The sequence below is a fragment of the Oryzias latipes genome, chromosome 24 (genome assembly GCF_053564925.1).
Source record: "Oryzias latipes strain Hd-rR chromosome 24, Olatipes_Hd-rR_3.1".
Taxonomy (NCBI): Eukaryota; Metazoa; Chordata; class Actinopteri; order Beloniformes; family Adrianichthyidae; genus Oryzias; species Oryzias latipes.
The window spans coordinates 17461297-17485643 of record NC_136260.1 but is presented as its reverse complement, the minus strand read 5'-3'; the positions used below and the strand labels follow the sequence as shown (position 1 = coordinate 17485643).

At 42.9% G+C, this 24347-nt stretch overlaps 1 protein-coding gene across 2 annotated transcripts in view; it reads left to right on the top strand.

Annotated features, from left to right (window-relative positions):
• Positions 1 to 24347, top strand: part of afg1lb (AFG1 like ATPase b) — a 49738-nt gene that overhangs the window by 1709 nt on the left and 23682 nt on the right. For both annotated transcript variants that reach the window (XM_078942994.1, XM_078942993.1), the window contains exons 3-5: positions 1411 to 1465; positions 1574 to 1675; positions 1916 to 2043. In XM_078942994.1, the coding sequence (XP_078799120.1) occupies positions 1411 to 1465; positions 1574 to 1675; positions 1916 to 2043 (285 nt within the window). The remainder of the gene's footprint in view (positions 1 to 1410; positions 1466 to 1573; positions 1676 to 1915; positions 2044 to 24347) is intronic.

Genomic DNA, 24347 nt, shown 5'->3' with positions numbered 1-24347 from the left:
GAGTACACTTGACTTAATATTGACCCAATGTGGCGTGGTTTTGCGGATGGTTGGCTGACAATGGGGTATTGTTTAGTGAGAGCCGCCCCTCTTCAAGTCAGACCTGCATCACAGAATCTTCTTGTACAGTCAATCCCTGCGAGTTAAACCAAACTTAAACCGTCATTTCATCCACCATAATGGTCTAATAAATTGCATGTTTAACTCTATTCAAAAACACTTTTCTCCCCTTGAGTTATCTGAAAGCCAAAGCGACCATGTCCCGCTTGTGAACTTTTGACTCATGTGGCTCCATCAAGAGGTGAGACTTGGCCACCAAACTCAGCTAGACGAAGTAGATGAGGGACAGCCTTGTCCTTCTCCACTCTGGTGTAGCAGAATGGCTACCAGCCACTGCTGACAATTACCCCGAAATGCCAAAGGGCAGCTTTGGAAGTCAGGGAGAAGTCACACGCTGTTATGCCAAAAGAGACAGGAAAAGGCCTGTTGCTCTTCCAGTATTCCACATCAAACTCAGAACAAGCGAGGGGTGGGAGAACAGCGAGAATGGATCACTTTTAAAAAAAAAACGAAATTAGTTTTCAATGTGCCTTTCTTGATGTTTATCCAAGTTAAGTGTTCCTTGTGCAAGTGCAGGTGGATGCTGAGTACTATCTTCATGCGGTGGTTAATAAATTAAATATGAAGAGAACAATCTTTTCTGCTTTGGCGTATGATCTCATTTCAAAGCCATTAAGAGTTGCCCGGTCACAGAGCCCCTTGACCGCGATCTTCCTAAAACCCGCACAAAAGATCCATAATTTAGCCGTCTAGATAAATACACTCCAGTTCATCATTGCGTTCAGACCGATGACACATGCATTTGCATGGCTCGGGTCCTCTTTGGGGTTAGTTGGCTTTCCTGTGTATTCTCAGCTTGGTCACACAGACAATATTTTTTTTGAAGCACAGACCTTTTGATAATAGGAGGCAGGCAGCACAATGACTTCCAGCAGCACCTCAATGCAACAGTACCGTATCACAATTAGCAGCGCTAAACAGTCTGCACAGACAAGTCCTCTCCATCTCGTATGGAGCCTCATCCAGTCCTCTCCGTTTTGTCTGACAAATCCCCCCATTGTTCCTCTGATGATGCTTTTCTTTCGTGGGAACCCTGGCTTGTCTTGTTGATTAGATCCCCTTTGTCTTCCTCCCCTGCTGCGGGCCAGGCTTGAGAATGTGAAACCTCACACTGTAGCTGTGGCTTAATGCCTTAGCATACTTTGTTTATTAAACGATAATTCAAACATCTAAGCTAATGAATTTTAAGAAGTTTATGTTTGTTTCCAGCTTTATTGTTTCGTGCTTTTAATGAGGAAGTAACGCCAGTTATGATGTGATGTAAACCTGGTTTTCATGTTGACCCTAAAGCGTAGACCTGCTCCTGTGCCACCTCCGAAAGGCTTCTACATATACGGAGACGTCGGTAATTTTCTTTTCACCAAAAAGCAAAAAACCTTTGCAGTTTTTTTTTTCCGCTCTCGAAAGATACCAGCTTTCAGGATCTCTTTTCTTTCCATTACTTTCCCATCAGGCACGGGGAAGACCATGCTCATGGATCTGTTTTACTCCCACGTGGAGCACAGCTGCAAAAAAAGAGTGCACTTCAACGCCTTCATGTTGGACATCCACAAAAGTGAGTTGCATGCTCTCTTTTCGTACCACAAAGGCTGACTTGCATGACTTTAATCTTTTTTTTTCCCCTCACTCTCCCAGTGATGATCCTATATTTATCTCCCTGTTTGTCCTAAAGACCTCATGCAAATTGTCCACTATTATGCATTCAGGAGAAATTACTTCTTTATTCAGAATCAGTTGTGGCTTGCCGATGCAGGTGTGCTGTAAGATGTGCCTTATGTTTGTGTGCTGCTTAAAGGGATCCATCAGAGGAAACAAAGCCTGCCACAACGAAGGCTGGGGAAAATGTTCACCTATGACCCCATATCACCGGTTGCCATGGAAATAGCCAATGAGACCAGTCTGTTGTGTTTTGATGAGTTTCAGGTGAGCAAATAACTTAGACATCGTTATTCTTAAGGCTGACTAAAATATGTACACTTTGTTACTGCACATAACAGCTTTTTATACTTGATGGCATTTTGTTCTAAATTGTGTTTACATCATCGTTTGTTTTTTTTTCTTTTTTTTTACTGAATTAATGTTTTAAAGTTAACTGGATGAGATGTTGGTGAAAAAAAAAAGGTGATTTCTTGTTTTTTTGTCACATGAACCCTGCACATGAAAGGTATTATAATTCAGCATAAATTCAATCAAAGGATTTTGAAAATAACTCAAAAAATGAGAGATCTTACAGAAAAATGAGACTGATGGCTCAATTTCTTTTTGTTTTTAACATGGAAATTTGGCTAGACTAGAGACACATTTGAAATTCTAAATCTGTGTCTTCTTGATTCAGAGTTTATTGTAATCACTCTACTGTAAGTCCTCTTCTAGTATGACTGGGGACACCTAGTGGCTTCTTGGGAACATAACCTTCATCAGGCAGAAACTTCCTGTCTAGTTTGTAGTTTATCATAATCTTCAGAAAACAGGGAATGTGGTTTGAGCTAAACCTCATAAACACAATGACCTGTCAGTGTCCCACAATCCATTTCAGTGTTCTTGCTTGTTCAAGTTTAATTCACTGTTGGTTTGTTCTCATATAATTTCAGCCCTGAATCACTGTTTGATCATTACTGTTGCAGAAACGCTCAGCGTTCTCCCCTGTTTGCTGTCAGTCAGTGCAGAGAAAAGGACTCTCCTCTCCATTAGCTAAATACATCTGTTGGCAGCACAGTCTTGCTCCTCTCAGCAGAATCATTACAGGGATTGTCAGAAGGTCAGAGGTCACAGAAGGTGCAGTTGTTCTCTCTAATAACTCTCGATGCATCTGCGAGGATCAAGAGCTGCTCCTTTCATCTGCGCCTCTTTCACGTTTGAAACCGGCGCGCTGTTTGAGCATTGATTGGTTTTGTTTACTGTCGCCGGCTTTGCTGTTTTCACTTGTCGACTGTTGCTACCGGTGAATGGAGGGGGAAACAAGTAGACATGTGCGCGTTGTTTGTGATGCATAAACAAGAGGTTGGGAGAGTTGGGGTGCAGTGTGGAGGGGGTGTCTATGCCAATCAGCATCTTCGTCCTCTCAGCCATGCAAATGAGGCCCTGGGTATCAGTCGCACTCTTCTGCTTCCTTAAGTGAGTGGAGCTAGAAAGCGACTGGCGGCAGCGGGTCAGATGGATCTTATCCTCTTAAATGCTAATGACATTTCTCCATTCTCTTCATTAGCGCCTTGCCATTATCAGTAATTTGTAGCCCCCTTTTTTTCCTCTTCCTAGCCCCGCGCTGTATCCCTAATGAATACTCACCATTGAGAGGTCCAGGATGGAAAGATGGAAGGAAAGTGGGAAAGGAGGAGGAAGAGCGAGAAGAAAATGCTTTAAGCATTCTCGTCTCAGGGCTTCAGTCTCTGCAGCTTCTGGGAAATTGCTGGAAGGTTGTGTACATAAAGAGGTGTAACATCAAAAGAGGTTTCACTTGGCACCCCGTGCTTCGCTGTAAACTGACAGACGCTTGAGTAATTGGATGCTCATTTTAATAACGCCAATGGCCGCCGGAGATTGCGCCATTATTTTTTTGTGCTCCACAAGTGCCGCATCAGTCCCCTCCACCTTTCTCATTCGGTGGGCACCCATTCTCTTTTTTTTCACCCCCTCTCCCCGTCGAGCTCACCCAGCAATCAGTATTACCCCCGCTACCGTGCCCGTGTTGAGGGTACATGAATAAACAAGTCCTTGCTGTATAAAAGGTCAGTTTTAAATGATTCTTTTGAAATGAAAATAAAATCCTGTGGTCGCAGGAAATGCGGGCCCCTTCAGAGAGACACAGAGCCTTGGCTTTCTGTTGATTCTCATTACGCACACGCACAATCGCTCGCGCGCACACTCTAATTTGATGCCCTTAGCCACCTCTTCTCTGCAAAATCAAGGCTTAAACACAAATGTTAATCAAGTATTGGAAAGGGCAGTGGGGCTAATATGCAAAAGCAGAAGACTCTCCAGAGTATGAAAGGAGACATATGCTTTGGCCATCACAAGTGCCTGTTATATGCAGCAGGGTAGGTAGAGGGAGGAAGCGGGCGGGTAGGTACAGAAAACTTTAAAACTTTGTAGAACATTTAAGACCTGCAGCATTTCCAAGAGAGCTGAACAGAAGGTCATACCTCAGCAGAGATATGTGTGTGGTTACAAAACTTTGTTTGTTGTTATTTGTTTGGAGCAGCTTCCTTCTATTCTTTGCTCTGATCGCAGGTGAACCTGACATTGCTTCTCTAAAACTGCAAGGGATTCCACAATTCTCAATCGAAAATATTTTACAACATTAAACCGAATCATAGGGAAAGGGAATCATTATATTCCCACTGCAGACTAGTATGTTGCCGTTGAAAGTGTTACTAAATTTATGAAGGATTAGTTATTTATGGTTTTATTACATTACACCAGGCTTGGAATGAGCCAACTGAAGGATTTTTTTTTCTTTGTTACTCGCTTAATAGCAAATTAAAAAAAAGTATTTTTTCGTATTTTTTGTTTTTGTTTTTTTGTCTTTTTGTAGTACACAAATCACATTGAACTGAATCAAAACCAAGACCAAGACCCAAAAATCGAGATTTGAACCGAATCGTGGGGAAAGTGAATTGTTTGCATCCCTATAAAAACTGCGCTGTGCTCCAAGAATAAAACAATTACTTTTTCTGTTGAATTTAGAACTTTCCCAAAACAGACTTTAACTCCTGGCTATTTTGATTCAATTAATTGGAAGAAAGTTTCTGGATTTGCAAATTGAAAGACATTTTCAGATTATCCAATTCTTTCTACTGTAAATAATTAAAAAAATATTTTTAGAGATTGAAGCTCTCTGTTAGAGGTGTGAACATCCCCATCTTTACTTTAAAATCTGCATTTTAAAACAAGTTTTTTTTATTTCAAATCACAGAAAACCTTTAAAGCCACACTCCAGTCCTCTTTTGATCCCAGTGGTCTGTTATTAGGGCCCGAGCACGGAGTGCAAGGACCCTATTGTAATTCGAATGTTTATTATTATTATTAGGGCCCGAGCACGGAGTGCAAGGACCCTATTGTATCTGTTAGGTTTATTATTATTAGGGCCCGAGCACGGAGTGCAAGGACCCTATTGTATCTGTAAGAGTTATTATTATTATTATTCTTTTTCTTCCGACGGAAGAGTCGCCTTTTTGAGGCCTTTAACATACCCCAAAACTCACCAAATTTGGCACACACATCAGGAGTCGCGAAAAATTTCGTATTTTACAGGAGATTGGCATGGGCGCACAAAAACGGCTCGACAGCGCCACCTACAGTGACATTTGTCCCGAGCCCCCGCATATGCTTTGACATACAAGCTTGATTTTTTCAGGACATGTTCATCGGATAGAAACCTACAAAAAAGTCTCCTGGTACCAAGCTGTCAGTCGCACAGGAAGTCTGATATTTTGATGACAATATGTCATTTTTGCTGTATTTTGGTCATTTGCAGGCCTCGCTCTAGAACGAACTCCTCCTAGAGATTTGAGAGTAATGACTCCAAACTTTGGTTTTGTAAACTAGACACATGTCCGATGTTAAATTGCAAAGCTTTTAAGTTTTTATGGATGTTTGTGACCATGGCGGCGCGTCAAAATTGGAGGTCGTTTCGAAAACACGCCATGAAAAGAAAAATGGCCATTACTCAGCCATGCATAATCCAATCTGATCCAAAATTGATGTGCATGATTGTAGTCTGACTCTGAACACATCTGCAGTGAAAAAATCTGGAAAAAGTGTAGCGCCACCTGCTGGCAAGAGGAAATGACATGTTTTACTTGGAGCATCACTACTCCGAGTAGGATGAGCCGACACACCTGAAAATGACGTCCACCTATTGAAAAGCCATTGAAGTTTACTCTGACAAAAAACCATAACTTTCAATGCGGGGGTGTGGTCGTGACAGAGCGGCAAAGTTGGGCATCTCGCTATGCACACAAAAGTTGCTCTCACGTGCACATTCCTTGTCCAATCTCACTGAAATTCAATGGATATGATGAAGCTTCTATTCTGAACCCATGGATATGACAATCTTGGACGAGCTCTATAGCGCCACCTAGTTATTGCATTGGGCACATTCTGCCCTGTATTTTCTCTTTGCTTTGTCCGATGTGCATGAAATTAAAACTGGAGATACTCAAAAGGGTCCTCTCTCATCATGTAAAGTTTCATGGGTGTACACCTGACGGTGCCTGCGTAACAGGAAGTGGTCGATTATGTGCACCCAAATAATAGAAATTTATTATAAATCAGCCGTTTGTCTCAGGAAGCTGAGATTTCAGAATTAGATGCCTTTAATAACCTCCAGCTTTGATATGTAACACTATAGGGTCTACGAGAAACTTCATCACTTGATTTTTTTAATGAAATTTTGGACTGAACAAAGATTTTTAGCATAAATTCTGTTTAGGTTATCAGCACCAAGAATTCAACTTTCATAGGCATTTATGTGCTACTGCTTCCTAAAAAAATTCAGAATGATTGAAGTTACAGGTGACATCTTAGAGAGCATTACATCCAAAAAGGTCCGAAAACGTCTTTTTAGGCAAAACTACAAACACCTATTTTTTTTCATAACTTAATCATCATATATCAACACCATTTATTTTTTTAAATGTAGGGATCTGTGTTTGCTGCCTTCCATATTTTTTTCAGAAGTCCAGGTGAAACAGATGATTTTAAAAAAATCCTGATTCATCCCAAAACCTGTGCTTTTTCCGTCTGGACTCCAAACAAGTGTGTTTTAAAATTACTTATGCTTCAAATATCCACACCAAGTTTCACACGCATATAGCTGAACATGTCTAAATGCTTCTTGAATATTCTTTACAGATATAAAATGAACTGGTCAACTGTAGGATGTCATTTCCTCTTACATGCTTAAGTCTTTTCCTCATGCTGCAGCCTGCTCCTCAATCATCCCTGTTGCTGGAGTCAAATTTCACCCCCCCCCCCCCCCCCCACACACACACACACACCAGCTGCCAGTTCATATGCTAACTAACCCAGAAGTGAGGTGACAAGAGTTTAGACACAAGAGGGAGGGCAGACTGCTTTTTCATTTGTTTTGTATGTCTTTCATAGATTTTTATGAATAATCATTGCTTTTCTAGTCATGTAAAATGCAATTAACCTAATATTTTATCTTTTTTTTTTACAAACAAAACATATGAATGTGCTCCAAAACAAAACCCAACTCTCAGTACAGTTCTACAGATGTAACATAAGACTTAGACAGTAAATGTCTCTTTTATCCTTTTTTAATCAATGCTGCAACTTCTTTTCCTTAATATAAATCCAATGAAATTAAACTACAAAACCAAAAAACACAACGTATAGCAAATTTCTCTAAATAAATTATGTGTATATACAATATGTAGCACTTTTAAACAAAATAATAACAAATCCTTCCAATACAAGCACAGAAAAATGGAACACAAAATTTAAAACCCAAATTTGAAATGGCAATTTTAAAAAGATAATTTTTTCAGCCTGCTAAAAGTGCACAATTGTAAAAGCTCTTTTATATAGACAACTGTTTGGTTGCTTAGAGCTCTAAATATAAAAACAATGCCTTTATGGACGTGGCACGGATGGCACGGATGTTCAGCAGGGTAAACCCCAGGAAAGCGGCGGGACCTGATGGAGTTCCCGGAAAGGTTCTGCGGGCCTGCGCCGATCAACTCTCCCAGGTCTTCACAAAAATCTTCAACCTGTCGCTAGCTCAGGCTTTCATCCCTGCTTGCCTGAAGTCATCCACTATCATCCCGATACCCAAAAAGTCCTCATCCACAGCCTTCCTCACGGACTTCCGCCCAGTTGCACTCACTGCTGTCATCACAAAGTGTCTGGAGCGGCTGCTCCTGGGACACATCAAAGACTCCCTCCCTCCAATCTTCGTCCCCCACCAGTTTGCTTACAAAGCAAACAGATCAACGGATGATGCCATTTCCATCACCCTCCACACTGCGCTGAGCCACCTGGAACACAGAGACACCTACGCCAGGATGCTCTTTGTGGACTATAGCTCAGCCTTTAACACAATCATTCCTGACATTCTGGTCAACAAACTGTCTGAACTAGGACTCCACCCACTCACCTGCTTGTGGATCAAGGACTTCCTGACAAACAGACCACAGACAGTCAAACTTGACCCCCACCTCTCCTCCACCCGGACGCTGAGCACAGGCTCCACACAGGGATGTGTGCTGAGTCCTCTGCTGTATACACTGTACACAGCAGACTGCAGACCAGCCCACACCAGCAACACCGTGGTGAAGTTTGCAGACGACACTACTGTGGTGGGGCTGATCTCTGGGGACGACGAGACGGCCTACAGAGACGAAGTCCTGAAACTCTCAAGGTGGTGTCAGGCTAATAACCTCATCCTGAACACCACCAAGACCAAGGAGATCATCCTGGACTTCAGAAAAAACAGAACAGATCCACCCCCACTCTACATCGATGGAAACTGTGTGGAGAGGGTCCACAGCTTCACCCTCCTGGGCACCACCATCTCTGCTGACCTCACATGGTCTAACAACACCATGACTGTCATCAGGAAGGCCCAGCAACGCCTGCACTTCCTGAGAAAACTTAGGAGGAACGACGTCAGCCAGGAGCTGCTGGTAACGTTCTACCGCTCAACCATTGAGAGCATTCTGTCCTATGGCATCACAGTGTGGTTTTCCCACTGCACTGAAGCAGAACGGCAGAGTCTCCAGAGAGTGGTAAAGACAGCGCAGAGGATCATCGGCTGCCCCCTCCCCTCACTGAAGGACATTTACCAGTCTCGCTGCCTCAGCAGAGTGACTAGCATCACCACTAACTCCACCCATTCTGCTTTCCCTCTGTTTGAACTGCTGCCCTCTGGAAGGAGGTACAGGTCCATCAGAACCAGGACAAACAGACTAAGAAACAGCTTTTTTCCACAGGCAATTATCATACGGAATGCACATACGTCCACCAACCACACCTCACTCTAATTTTACTACAATGCGTGCAATATCCTGACTGTCTAACCGGGTCACTGTGCAATAACTTGATATTTATTAAGCTGTGCTCACAGCAACTCATGTAATTCCATTCTATTTTATTCACAAATATTTAATATTTAACAGTTTCTGTCCATATTGTTCATTTTTTGTTAAGAGTTGTAAATACAGTATTTCTTTTTCTATTCTATTTTTATTTTTATTTTATGTAACTCCTTCACTCCAAGGCTGCTGCAATTTCATTGTATCCCCATGTACAATGACAATAAACGATTCTGATTCTGATTATATCACTTAGACACAGATGGAGAACCATATCAACTGGATTGGTAACAGCAACAACCACCGACCAAGCCGGCAAGCCCTGGCAGAAAAGATCCCCACAAGAAACACTGCAGGCTGTTCCATAAAAAATATAGTTTTACCATTGCCTTGCAGATCACAGTTGAAGTGGTTTAGTTTTCCTAAAAAAATTCAGAATGATTGAAGTTACAGGTGAACTTTTAGACAACATTTCATCCAAAAAGGTCCGAAAACGTCTTTTTAGGCAAAACTGCAAACACCTATTTTTTTGCATAACTTATCTTTCAAATATCAGCACAAAAAAATTAAAAACGGTAGGGATCTGTGTTTGCTGCCTTCCATATTTTTTTCAGACTTAAAAGTGTAACAGATGATTTATAAAAAATCCTTTTTCATCCAAAAACCTGTGTTAAATCTGTCTAGACTTAGTATTAAAAACTCTCCAAGATGAATGTGCCTGACTCCACCTGCAGGTGGATCACAGACTTCCTGACGGACAGACAGCAGTATGTGAGGCTGGGGAAGCTCGTCTCAGATACTCGGACCACAAGCACCGGATCCCCCCAGGGCTGTGTCCTTTCACCCCTGTTACTCTCCCTGTACACAAACAGCTGCACAGCTGGTCACCTGTCTGTCAAACTCCTGAAGTTTGCTGACGACACCACACTCATCGGCCTCATCTCTGACGGAGATGAGTCGGCCTACAGGAGTGAAATAGCCAGGCTGGTGTCATAGTGCAGCGCTAACAACCTGGAGCTTAATGCTCTGAAGACAGTGGAGATGACAGTGGACTTCAGGAAGGCCCCAGCCCCCCTCCCCCCTGTCATCCTCTGTGACTCCCCGGTGACCTCTGTGGAGTCCTTCTGCTTCCTGGGAACCATCATCAGCCAGGACCTCAAGTGGGAGCAGAACATCAGCTCCATCACTAAGAAGGTCCAGCAGAGGATGTACTTCCTGAGGCAGCTGAAGAAGTTTCACCTCCCTGAAAAGATGCTGGTAGACTTTTACACCGCCATCATCGAATCCACCCTCACGTCCTCCATCACAGTCTGGTTCGCTGCGGCCACGGCCAGAGACAAGGCCAAGCTGCAACGCGTCATCCACTCAGCAGAGAAGGTGATCGGCTGCCACCTCCCGTCTCTCCAGGAGCTGCACATCTCCAGGACCTGGAGGCGGGCAGCCAGGATTGTAGCCAACCCCTCTCATCCAGGACATAATCTCTTTCGGCCCCTCCCTTCTGGCAAGAGGCTCCGGTCCATCAGGACCAGGACCTCGCGCCACAAGAACAGCTTCTTCCCCACTGCAGTCAGCCTGCTGAACAGTACCCCAACTCCCCCAGGTGACCCCCCCCTCCCCCCCCCCCCCGCCCACCAAAGGACTGTCGGTGCCACTTACAGGCCCCACCATCCCAGCCCATCTGTGCTCCCACTTTAATTCACCTTACTCTACTGTATATAGTGTGTTGTTGTTGTTAACTTAATTTTTAACTTATTCTTAATTGCACTATACACCAAGTCAAATTCCTCGTTTTGTAAAGTGCGCTCTACTGAACCTGGCAATAAAACTTTTTCTGATTTCTGATTCTATTAATCATTGTTTTTTATTCATTCAAAATGCAATTAAATCAATATTTTATCTTTTTTCTTTTCCTTTTTTTTTTTTTTTATCTCTTATATCCTTTTTTATAATCAATGTTTGAACTTCTTTTCCTTTCTATTGTCATGGTTTCAGTTTGTTGTCTTTTTTTTCGCTTTAGTTCTTGTTCTGTCTTGTTTGGTTCTGTTTCCTGTTTTATTTTGAAAGGTTTCCTGTCTTGTCATGTTTTTGAGTTTTACTTCCTTTGGTCCCCATCTGCCCTAATCGTGTTCACCTGTGTCTTGTCTGCCCTGTCTGTATATAAGTCTTGTCTCTGCCTTCCTCCTGTGCTGGTCCATTAACTTCTGCTCATGTTGATCACGTCTTCTTGTCTGGCGTCCATGTCCCTTGCCATGCCATAGTAAGTTTTTGTTTTTAGTTTTGTCATCCTGCTCTGCAGCGCTTTTTGTTAGTTAAATAAACCCACTTGCCCTGAACCCGTTTGCCTCCCGTCTCTGCGCCTGGGTCCTACCTGCTGTCGAGCCTCCCCCCCACACGACATCTATACATCCAATGAAATTAAACTACAAATCAACAAACACAACTGATAACAAATGTCTCTAAAAAATGATGTGTATATTTGCAGAACCTTAAAAACACCAAACAAATAACAAATGCTTCCCAAATAAAGCACAAAAAATGGAACACAAAATGTAAAACCCAAGTTAGAAATTGCAATTTGAAAAGATACTTTTTTCAGCAGCTTTTCAAAATCAATCACCAATTCTACTCTTCTGTGGATGAAACAAAGAACTCCAGAACAATGAAGCCATTTCTCTAAGTCTCTCTCACCTTCAGTTTTAAACAAGGTCTGTGAAAATCCACCATACATTGGTCACATGAACTCAGAGACCTGCTAAAAGTGCACAATTGTAAAAGCTCTTTTATATAGACAACTGTTTGTTTGCTTAGAGCTGTAGATATAAAAAAAAATGCTTTTCTATCACCTAGACACAGATGGAGAACCATATCAACTGGATTAATAACAGGGTGGCATGTTTAGACAACATGAAGCTGTCCATCACATTTTTGACCTAAACATGTAAACACATCCTTGGCTCTGCGGTTAGGAAATGGTATTTGGGAATCTCTTTATACCAGGAGCCAGCCTGGCCATTGGAACATCGCCACAGTGCCCATCCAGACTGGGACAGCAACGGGGTCCACTTCAGAGCCGTGAGCTGCTGTGTTTAACTCCAGCTGTCCCAGCAAGGGAGACAACTGCAGCAACATCCACTGACCAAGCTGACAAGCCCTGGCAGAAAAGATCCCCACAAGAAAAACACTGGCTCAGGCAGGCTGGTCAAAAAAAAATAGTTTTGCCATTGTCTTGCAGCTCGCAGATCAAGTGGTTTAGTTTTCCAGTAATGTCAGTCAAGAATGCAAGTTCAGATTCACAATGTTCATATTCACCATATTCAACAGACATCTCCTCCAATAGCACCTTAAAAATCCTGTGCTGTTTTGCTTTGCAGCTGAGGTTGTTTACGATTTTCAGAATAAGAGTCATTATATGTCCAGAGCCAATCACTTCTGCACATAAGAACTGCTGGTGAATGACGCAGCAGTAATGCAGACATTTTGGAAAGTCTGGGTCAGCTTTACAGTGAGTGATGAAACCTGTTTGTCTATTGATCATAGCAGGAGTCCCATCTGCAGTCACTGCTACCAGCTTTTCTAATTGTACCTTTTTCTGCACAAAAACTCCTTCACCGTGTTATACATTTCAACTCCTCTTGTAGTTGTCTGTTAGGGCAGATGTGTCAGGAGTTCTTCTCTTGTGGAAACCAAAAGCTATGCTGTACTGTTGCCGTCCACAGACTCATCACACTGGACGTTAACCACCTGCACTTTGCAAGATCCCGGTCCAGCTAATTGGCCAAGTTATCAGACATAGCTGACACTCATCTAGACATTGTAGTGGAAATTGAATGAGTTCTATTGTTCTCATCCTTAGGGACAGTGATAGCAATTATCATCATTGCTTGAATTTTTTTCATGCTATATGCAAAAGTCTTTGTCCCTTAAGGCAACAGATTACAGCCCCCCCCCCCCCCCCCCCAGGCTGCTGTCGTATTAACAATAGCTTGGAGCTCCAGAATGGACAAGAAAAAACGACGAGAATGGCTCGAGCAGGGTGTTGCTCACGGGGCGGTCGCTCGTGCCATGCGGTCGCACGTGCTCGGGCCCGCTAAATGCTACTTGTAGCTTTAATTATTATTATTATTATTCTTCCGACTTTTCCGTCGCCTTTTTGAGGCCTTTAACATACCCCAAAACTCACCAAATTTTGTATACACGTCAGGAGTCGCGAAAAATTTCATATTTTATAGGAGAACGGCATAGGTAAACAAAAATGGCTCGATAGCGCCACCTGCAAAATTTGTTTTCGCGAGCACCTCCATATGCTTTATAGTACAAACCTGATTTTAACAGGGCATGTTCATCGGATAGAAACCTACAAAAAAGTCTCTTGGGACCAAGCTGTCAGTCGCACAGGAAGTCTGATATTTTGATGACAATATGTCATTTTTGCTGTATTTTGGTCATTTGCAGGCCTCGCTCTAGAACGAACTCCTCCTAGAGATTTGAGAGTAATGACTCCAAACTTTGGTTTTGTAAACTAGACACATGTCCGATGTTAAATTGCAAAGCTTTTAAGTTTTTATGGATGTTTGTGACCATGGCGGCGCGTCAAAATTGGAGGTCGTTTCGAAAACACGCCATGAAAAGAAAAATGGCCATTACTCAGCCATGCATAATCCAATCTGATCCAAAATTGATGTGCATGATTGTAGTCTGACTCTGAACACATCTGCAGTGAAAAAATCTGGAAAAAGTGTAGCGCCACCTGCTGGCAAGAGGAAATGACATGTTTTACTTGGAGCATCACTACTCCGAGTAGGATGAGCCGACACACCTGAAAATGACGTCCACCTGTTGAAAAGCCATTGAAGTTTACTCTGACAAAAAACCATAACTTTCAATGCGGGGGTGTGGTCGTGACAGAGCGGCAAAGTTGGGCATCTCGCTATGCACACAAAAGTTGCTCTCACGTGCACATTCCTTGTCCAATCTCACTGAAATTCAATGGATATGATGAAGCTTCTATTCTGAACCCATGGATATGACAATCTTGGACGAGCTCTATAGCGCCACCTAGTTATTGCATTGGGCACATTCTGCCCTGTATTTTCTCTTTGCTTTGTCCGATGTGCATGAAATTAAAACTGGAGATACTCAGAAGGGTCCTCTCTCATCATGTAAAGTTTCATGGGTGTACACCTGACGGTGCCTGCGTAACAGGAAGTGGTCGATTATGTGCACCCAAATAATAGAAATTTATTATAAATCAGCCGTTTGTCTCAGGAAGCTGAGATTTCAGAATTAGATGCCTTTAATAACCTCCAGCTTTGATATGTAACACTATAGGGTCTACGAGAAACTTCATCACTTGATTTTTTTAATGAAATTTTGGACTGAACAAAGATTTTTAGCATAAATTCTGTTTAGGTTATCAGCACCAAGAATTCAACTTTCATAGGCATTTATGTGCTACTGCTTCCTAAAAAAATTCAGAATGATTGAAGTTACAGGTGACATCTTAGAGAGCATTACATCCAAAAAGGTCCGAAAACGTCTTTTTAGGCAAAACTACAAACACCTATTTTTTTTCATAACTTAATCATCATATATCAACACCATTTATTTTTTTAAATGTAGGGATCTGTGTTTGCTGCCTTCCATATTTTTTTCAGAAGTCCAGGTGAAACAGATGATTTTAAAAAAATCCTGATTCATCCCAAAACCTGTGCTTTTTCCGTCTGGACTCCAAACAAGTGTGTTTTAAAATTACTTATGCTTCAAATATCCACACCAAGTTTCACACGCATATAGCTGAACATGTCTAAATGCTTCTTGAATATTCTTTACAGATATAAAATGAACTGGTCAACTGTAGGATGTCATTTCCTCTTACATGCTTAAGTCTTTTCCTCATGCTGCAGCCTGCTCCTCAATCATCCCTGTTGCTGGAGTCAAATTTCACCCCCCCCCCCCCCCCACACACACACACCAGCTGCCAGTTCATATGCTAACTAACCCAGAAGTGAGGTGACAATAGTTTAGACACAAGAGGGAGGGCAGACTGCTTTTTCATTTGTTTTGTATGTCTTTCATAGATTTTTATGAATAATCATTGCTTTTCTAGTCATGTAAAATGCAATTAACCTAATATTTTATCTTTTTTTTTTACAAACAAAACATATGAATGTGCTCCAAAACAAAACCCAACTCTCAGTACAGTTCTACAGATGTAACATAAGACTTAGACAGTAAATGTCTCTTTTATCCTTTTTTAATCAATGCTGCAACTTCTTTTCCTTAATATAAATCCAATGAAATTAAACTACAAAACCAAAAAACACAACGTATAGCAAATTTCTCTAAATAAATTATGTGTATATACAATATGTAGCACTTTTAAACAAAATAATAACAAATCCTTCCAATACAAGCACAGAAAAATGGAACACAAAATTTAAAACCCAAATTTGAAATGGCAATTTTAAAAAGATAATTTTTTCAGCCTGCTAAAAGTGCACAATTGTAAAAGCTCTTTTATATAGACAACTGTTTGGTTGCTTAGAGCTCTAAATATAAAAACAATGCCTTTATGGACGTGGCACGGATGTTCAGCAGGGTAAACCCCAGGAAAGCGGCGGGACCTGATGGAGTTCCCGGAAAGGTTCTGCGGGCCTGCGCCGATCAACTCTCCCAGGTCTTCACAAAAATCTTCAACCTGTCGCTAGCTCAGGCTTTCATCCCTGCTTGCCTGAAGTCATCCACTATCATCCCGATACCCAAAAAGTCCTCATCCACAGTCTTCCTCACGGACTTCCGCCCAGTTGCACTCACTGCTGTCATCACAAAGTGTCTGGAGCGGCTGCTCCTGGGACACATCAAAGACTCCCTCCCTCCAATCTTCGTCCCCCACCAGTTTGCTTACAAAGCAAACAGATCAACGGATGATGCCATTTCCATCACCCTCCACACTGCGCTGAGCCACCTGGAACACAGAGACACCTACGCCAGGATGCTCTTTGTGGACTATAGCTCAGCCTTTAACACAATCATTCCTGACATTCTGGTCAACAAACTGTCTGAACTAGGACTCCACCCACTCACCTGCTCGTGGATCAAGGACTTCCTGACAAACAGACCACAGACAGTCAAACTTGACCCCCACCTCTCCTCCACCCGGACGCTGAGCATAGGCTCCACACAGGGATGTGTGCTGAGTCCTCTGCTGTATACACTGTACACAGCAGACTGCAGACCAGCCCACACCAGCAACACCGTGGTGAAGTTTGCAGACGACACTACTGTGGTGGGGCTGATCTCTGGGGACGACGAGACGGCCTACAGAGACGAAGTCCTGAAACTCTCAAGGTGGTGTCAGGCTAATAACCTCATCCTGAACACCACCAAGACCAAGGAGATCATCCTGGACTTCAGAAAAAACAGAACAGATCCACCCCCACTCTACATCGATGGAAACTGTGTGGAGAGGGTCCACAGCTTCACCCTCCTGGGCACCACCATCTCTGCTGACCTCACATGGTCTAACAACACCATGACTGTCATCAGGAAGGCCCAGCAACGCCTGCACTTCCTGAGAAAACTTAGGAGGAACGACGTCAGCCAGGAGCTGCTGGTAACGTTCTACCGCTCAACCATTGAGAGCATTCTGTCCTATGGCATCACAGTGTGGTTTTCCCACTGCACTGAAGCAGAACGGCAGAGTCTCCAGAGAGTGGTAAAGACAGCGCAGAGGATCATCGGCTGCCCCCTCCCCTCACTGAAGGACATTTACCAGTCTCGCTGCCTCAGCAGAGTGACTAGCATCACCACTAACTCCACCCATTCTGCTTTCCCTCTGTTTGAACTGCTGCCCTCTGGAAGGAGGTACAGGTCCATCAGAACCAGGACAAACAGACTAAGAAACAGCTTTTTTCCATAGGCAATTATCATACGGAATGCACATACGTCCACCAACCACACCTCACTCTAATTTTACTACAATGCGTGCAATATCCTGACTGTCTAACCGGGTCACTGTGCAATAACTTGATATTTATTAAGCTGTGCTCACAGCAACTCATGTAATTCCATTCTATTTTATTCACAAATATTTAATATTTAACAGTTTCTGTCCATATTGTTCATTTTTTGTTAAGAGTTGTAAATACAGTATTTCTTTTTCTATTCTATTTTTATTTTTATTTTATGTAACTCCTTCACTCCAAGGCTGCTGCAATTTCATTGTATCCCCATGTACAATGACAATAAACGATTCTGATTCTGATTATATCACTTAGACACAGATGGAGAACCATATCAACTGGATTGGTAACAGCAACAACCACCGACCAAGCCGGCAAGCCCTGGCAGAAAAGATCCCCACAAGAAACACTGCAGGCTGTTCCATAAAAAATATAGTTTTACCATTGCCTTGCAGATCACAGTTGAAGTGGTTTAGTTTTCCTAAAAAAATTCAGAATGATTGAAGTTACAGGTGAACTTTTAGACAACATTTGATCCAAAAAGGTCCGAAAACGTCTTTTTAGGCAAAACTGCAAACACCTATTTTTTTGCATAACTTATCTTTCAAATATCAGCACAAAAAAATTAAAAACGGTAGGGATCTGTGTTTGCTGCCTTCCATATTTTTTTCAGACTTAAAAGTGTAACAGATGATTTATAAAAAATCCTTTTTCATCCAAAAACCTGTGTTAAATCTGTCTAGACTTAGTATTAAAAACTCTCCAAGATGAATGTGCCTGACTCCACCTGCAGGTGGATCACAGACTTCCTGACGGACAGACAGCAGTATGTGAGGCTGGGGAAGCTCGTCTCAGATACTCGGACCACAAGCACCGGATCCCCCCAGGGCTGTGTCCTTTCACCCCTGTTACTCTCCCTGTACACAAACAGCTGCACAGCTGGTCACCTGTCTGTCAAACTCCTGAAGTTTGCTGACGACACCACACTCATCGGCCTCATCTCTGACGGAGATGAGTCGGCCTACAGGAGTGAAATAGCCAGGCTGGTGTCATAGTGCAGCGCTAACAACCTGGAGCTTAATGCTCTGAAGACAGTGGAGATGACAGTGGACTTCAGGAAGGCCCCAGCCCCCCTCCCCCCTGTCATCCTCTGTGACTCCCCGGTGACCTCTGTGGAGTCCTTCTGCTTCCTGGGAACCATCATCAGCCAGGACCTCAAGTGGGAGCAGAACATCAGCTCCATCACTAAGAAGGTCCAGCAGAGGATGTACTTCCTGAGGCAGCTGAAGAAGTTTCACCTCCCTGAAAAGATGCTGGTAGACTTTTACACCGCCATCATCGAATCCACCCTCACGTCCTCCATCACAGTCTGGTTCGCTGCGGCCACGGCCAGAGACAAGGCCAAGCTGCAACGCGTCATCCACTCAGCAGAGAAGGTGATCGGCTGCCACCTCCCGTCTCTCCAGGAGCTGCACATCTCCAGGACCTGGAGGCGGGCAGCCAGGATTGTAGCCAACCCCTCTCATCCAGGACATAATCTCTTTCGGCCCCTCCCTTCTGGCAAGAGGCTCCGGTCCATCAGGACCAGGACCTCGCGCCACAAGAACAGCTTCTTCCCCACTGCAGTCAGCCTGCTGAACAGTACCCCAACTCCCCCAGGTGACCCCCCCCCCCCCCCCCGCCCACCAAAGGACTGTCGGTGCCACTTACAGGCCCCACCATCCCAGCCCATCTGTGCATAATTCACCTTACTCTACTGTATATAGTGTGTTGTTGTTGTTAACTTAATTTTTAACTTATTCTTAATTGCACTATACACCAAGTCAAATTCCTCGTTTTGTAAAGTGCGCTCTACTGAACCTGGCAATAAAACTTTTTCTGATTTCTGATTCTATTAATCATTGTTTTTTATTCATTCAAAATGCAATTAAATCAATATTTTATCTTTTTTCTTTTCCTTTTTCTTTTTTTTTATCTCTTATATCCTTTTTTATAATCAATGTTTGAACTTCTTTTCCTTTCTATTGTCATGGTTTCAGTTTGTTGTCTTTTTTTTCGCTTTAGTTCTTGTTCTGTCTTGTTTGGTTCTGTTTCCTGTTTTATTTTGAAAGGTTTCCTGTCTTGTCATGTTTTTGAGTTTTACTTCCTTTGGTCCCCATCTGCCCTAATCGTGTTCACCTGTGTCTTGTCTGCCCTGTCTGTATATAAGTCTTGTCTCTGCCTTCCTCCTGTGCTGGTCCATTAACTTCTGCTCATGTTGATCACGTCTTCTTGTCTGGCGTCCATGTCCCTTGCCATGCCACAGTAAGTTTTTGTTTTTAGTTTTGTCATCCTGCTCTGCAGCGCTTTTTGTTAGTTAAATAAACCCACTTGCCCTGAACCCGTTTGCCTCCCGTCTCTGCGCCTGGGTCCTACCTGCTCTCGAGCCTCCCCCCCACACGACATCTATACATCCAATGAAATTAAACTACAAATCAACAAACACAACTGATAACAAATGTCTCTAAAAAATGATGTGTATATTTGCAGAACCTTAAAAACACCAAACAAATAACAAATGCTTCCCAATTAAAGCACAAAAAATGGAACACAAAATGTAAAACCCAAGTTAGAAATTGCAATTTGAAAAAGATACTTTTTTCAGCAGCTTTTAAAAATCAATCACCAATTCTACTCTTCTGTGGATGAAACAAAGAACTCCAGAACAATGAAGCCATTTCTCTAAGTCTCTCTCACCTTCAGTTTTAAACAAGGTCTGTGAAAATCCACCATACATTGGTCACATGAACTCAGAGACCTGCTAAAAGTGCACAATTGTAAAAGCTCTTTTATATAGACAACTGTTTGTTTGCTTAGAGCTCTAAATATAAAAAAAATGCTTTTCTATCACCTAGACACAGATGGAGAACCATATCAACTGGATTAATAACAGGGTGGCATGTTTAGACAACATGAAGCTGTCCATCACATTTTTGACCTAAACATGTAAACACATCCTTGGCTCTGCGGTTAGGAAATGGTATTTGGGAATCTCTTTATACCAGGAGCCAGCCTGGCCATTGGAACATCGCCACAGTGCCCATCCAGACTGGGACAGCAACGGGGTCCACTTCAGAGCCGTGAGCTGCTGTGTTTAACTCCAGCTGTCCCAGCAAGGTAGACAACTGCAGCAACATCCACTGACCAAGCTGACAAGCCCTGGCAGAAAAGATCCCCACAAGAAAAACACTGGCTCAGGCAGGCTGGTCAAAAAAAAAATAGTTTTGCCATTGTCTTGCAGCTCGCAGATCAAGTGGTTTAGTTTTCCAGTAATGTCAGTCAAGAATGCAAGTTCAGATTCACAATGTTCATATTCACCATATTCAACAGACATCTCCTCCAATAGCACCTTAAAAATCCTGTGCTGTTTAGCTTTGCAGCTGAGGTTGTTTACGATTTTCAGAATAAGAGTCATTATATGTCCAGAGCCAATCACTTCTGCACATAAGGCCTGCTGGTGAATGACGCAGCAGTAATGCAGACATTTTGGAAAGTCTGGGTCAGCTTTACAGTGAGTGATGAAACCTGTTTGTCTATTGATCATAGCAGGAGTCCCATCTGCAGTCACTGCTACCAGCTTTTCTAATTGTACCTTTTTCTGCACAAAAACTCCTTCACCGTGTTATACATTTCAACTCCTCTTGTAATTGTCTGTTAGGGCAGATGTGTCAGGAGTTCTTCTCTTGTGGAAACCAAAAGCTATGCTGTACTGTTGCCGTCCACAGACTCATCACACTGGACGTTAACCACCTGCACTTTGCAAGATCCCGGTCCAGCTAATTGGCCAAGTTATCAGACATAGCTGACACTCATCTAGACATTGTAGTGGAAATTGAATGAGTTCTATTGTTCTCATCCTTAGGGACAGTGATAGCAATTATCATCATTGCTTGAATTTTTTTCATGCTATATGCAAAAGTCTTTGTCCCTTAAGGCAACAGATTACAGCCCCCCCCCCCCCCCCCCCCCCCCCCGGCTGCTGTCGTATTAACAATAGCTTGGAGCTCCAGAATGGACAAGAAAAAACGACGAGAATGGCTCGAGCAGGGCGTTGCTCACGGGGCGGTCACTCGTGCCAGGCGGTGGCACGTGCTCGGGCCCGCTAAATGCTACTTGTAGCTTTAATTATTATTATTATTATTCTACCGGAAGAGTCGCCTTTTTGAGGCCTTTAACATACCCCAAAACTCACCAAATTTGGCACACACATCAGGAGTCGCGAAAAATTTCGTATTTTATAGGAGATTGGCATGGGCGCAGAAAAACGGCTCGATAGCGCCACCTACAGTGACTTTTGTCCCGACGCCCCGCATACGCTTTAACGTACAAGCTTGATTTTTACAGGGCATGTTCTTCAGATGGAGACCTACAAAAAAGTCTGAAAGGACCCACCTGTCACTCGCACAGGAAGTCTGATATATTGAGGTCAATATGTCATTTTTGCTCCATTTTGGACATTTGCAGGCCTCACTCTAGAGCGAACTCCTCCTAGAGATTTGTGAATAATGACTCCAAACTTTGGTTTTGTAAACTAAACACATGTCCGATGTTAAATTGCGAAGCTTTTAAGTTTTTACGGATGTTTGTGACCGTGGCGGCGCGTCGAAAATGGAGGTCATTTTGAAAACACGCCATGAAAAGAAAAATGGCCATTACTCAGCCATGCAAAATCCAATATGATCCAAAGTTGATATGCATGATTGTAGTCTGACTTTGAACACATCTGCAGTGGAAGAATCTGGAATAGGTGTAGCGCCACCTGCTGGTAAAAGGAAATGACATGTTTTACTTGGAGCATCACTGCTCCAAGTAGGATGAGCCGACACACCTCAAAATGATGTCCACCTGTTGAAAAGCCATTGATGTTTACTCTGATAAAAAGCCATAACTTTCAATGCGGGGGTGTGGTCGTGACAGAGCGGCGAAGTTGGGCGTCTCGCCATGCACACAAAAGTTGCTCTCACGTGCACATTCCTTGTCCAATCTCACTGAAATTCAATAGAGGTGATGAGGCTTCCATTCTGAACCAATGGATATGACAATCTTGGACGAGCTCCACAGCGCCACCTAGATATTGACAAATACATTTTATGTCACATTCTGACCTATCTTTTCTCTGTGCTTTGTCCGACATTCATAAAATTACAACAGGAGATACTCATAAGGGTCTTCTCTCATCGTTTAAAGTTTCATGGGCGTACACCTGACGGTGCCTGCGCAAGCCACCGCCAAACAGGAAGTGGTTGATTGCGTTGCAGTCAGATAATTAAAAATTCATAAAAAATCAGCCGTTTGTATCACGAGGCTGAGATTTCACAATGAGAGGCCTCTTACATATCTCCAACTTAGATACACAGCACTTGCATGGGTGAACAAAAAACGGCTCAATAGCGCCACCTACCATGTTTGTTTTTGAGAGCCCCGCCATGTTCTTTAACATACAAGCTTGATATTTACAGGACATGTTCGTCAGATGGAGACCTACAAAAAAGTCTCTTGGGACCAAGCTGTCAGTCGCACAGGAAGTCTGCTATATTGATGTCAATATGTCAGTTTTGCTCTATTTTGGTCCCTTGCAGGCCTCGTTCTAGAACGAACTCCTCCTAGAGATTTGTGAATAATGACTCCAAACTTTGGTTTTGTAAACTAAACACATGTCCGATGTTAAATTGCGAAGCTTTTAAGTTTTTACGGATGTTTGTGACCGTGGCGGCGCGTCGAAAATGGAGGTCATTTTGAAAACACGCCATGAAAAGAAAAATGGCCATTACTCAGCCATGCAAAATCCAATATGATCCAAAGTTGATATGCATGATTGTAGTCTGACTTTGAACACATCTGCAGTGGAAGAATCTGGAATAGGTGTAGCGCCACCTGCTGGTAAAAGGAAATGACATGTTTTACTTGGAGCATCACTGCTCCAAGTAGGATGAGCCGACACACCTCAAAATGATGTCCACCTGTTGAAAAGCCATTGATGTTTACTCTGATAAAAAGCCATAACTTTCAATGCGGGGGTGTGGTCGTGACAGAGCGGCGAAGTTGGGCGTCTCGCCATGCACACAAAAGTTGCTCTCACGTGCACATTCCTTGTCCAATCTCACTGAAATTCAATAGAGGTGATGAGGCTTCCATTCTGAACCAATGGATATGACAATCTTGGACGAGCTCCACAGCGCCACCTAGATATTGACAAATACATTTTATGTCACATTCTGACCTATCTTTTCTCTGTGCTTTGTCCGACATTCATAAAATTACAACAGGAGATACTCATAAGGGTCTTCTCTCATCGTTTAAAGTTTCATGGGCGTACACCTGACGGTGCCTGCGCAAGCCACCGCCAAACAGGAAGTGGTTGATTGCGTTGCAGTCAGATAATTAAAAATTCATAAAAAATCAGCCGTTTGTATCACGAGGCTGAGATTTCACAATGAGAGGCCTCTTACATATCTCCAACTTAGATACACAGCACTTGCATGGGTGAACAAAAAACGGCTCAATAGCGCCACCTACCATGTTTGTTTTTGAGAGCCCCGCCATGTTCTTTAACATACAAGCTTGATATTTACAGGACATGTTCGTCAGATGGAGACCTACAAAAAAGTCTCTTGGGACCAAGCTGTCAGTCGCACAGGAAGTCTGCTATATTGATGTCAATATGTCAGTTTTGCTCTATTTTGGTCCCTTGCAGGCCTCGTTCTAGAACGAACTCCTCCTAGAGATTTTTGAACAATGACTCCAAACTTTGGTTTTGTAAACTAAACACATGTCCGATCTTAAATTGCGAAGCTTTTAAGTTTTTACGGTTGTTTGTGACCGTGGCGGCGCGTCAAAATTTGAGGTCGTTTCGAAATCACGCCATGAAAAGAAAAATGGCCATTACTCAGCCATAAATAATCTAATCTGATCCAAATTTGTTGTGCATTATTGTAGTCTGACTTTGAACACATCTGCAGTGGAAAAATCCGAAACAGGTGTAGCGCCACCTGTTGGCAACAGGAAATGACATGTTTTACTTGGAGCATCACTGCTCCAAGTAGGATGAGCAAACACACCTCAAAATGACGTCCACCTGTTGAAAAACCATTGAAGTTTACTCTGATGAAAAACAAATCTTTCAACGCGGGGGTGTGGTCGTGACAGAGCGGCGAAGTTGGGTATCTCGCCA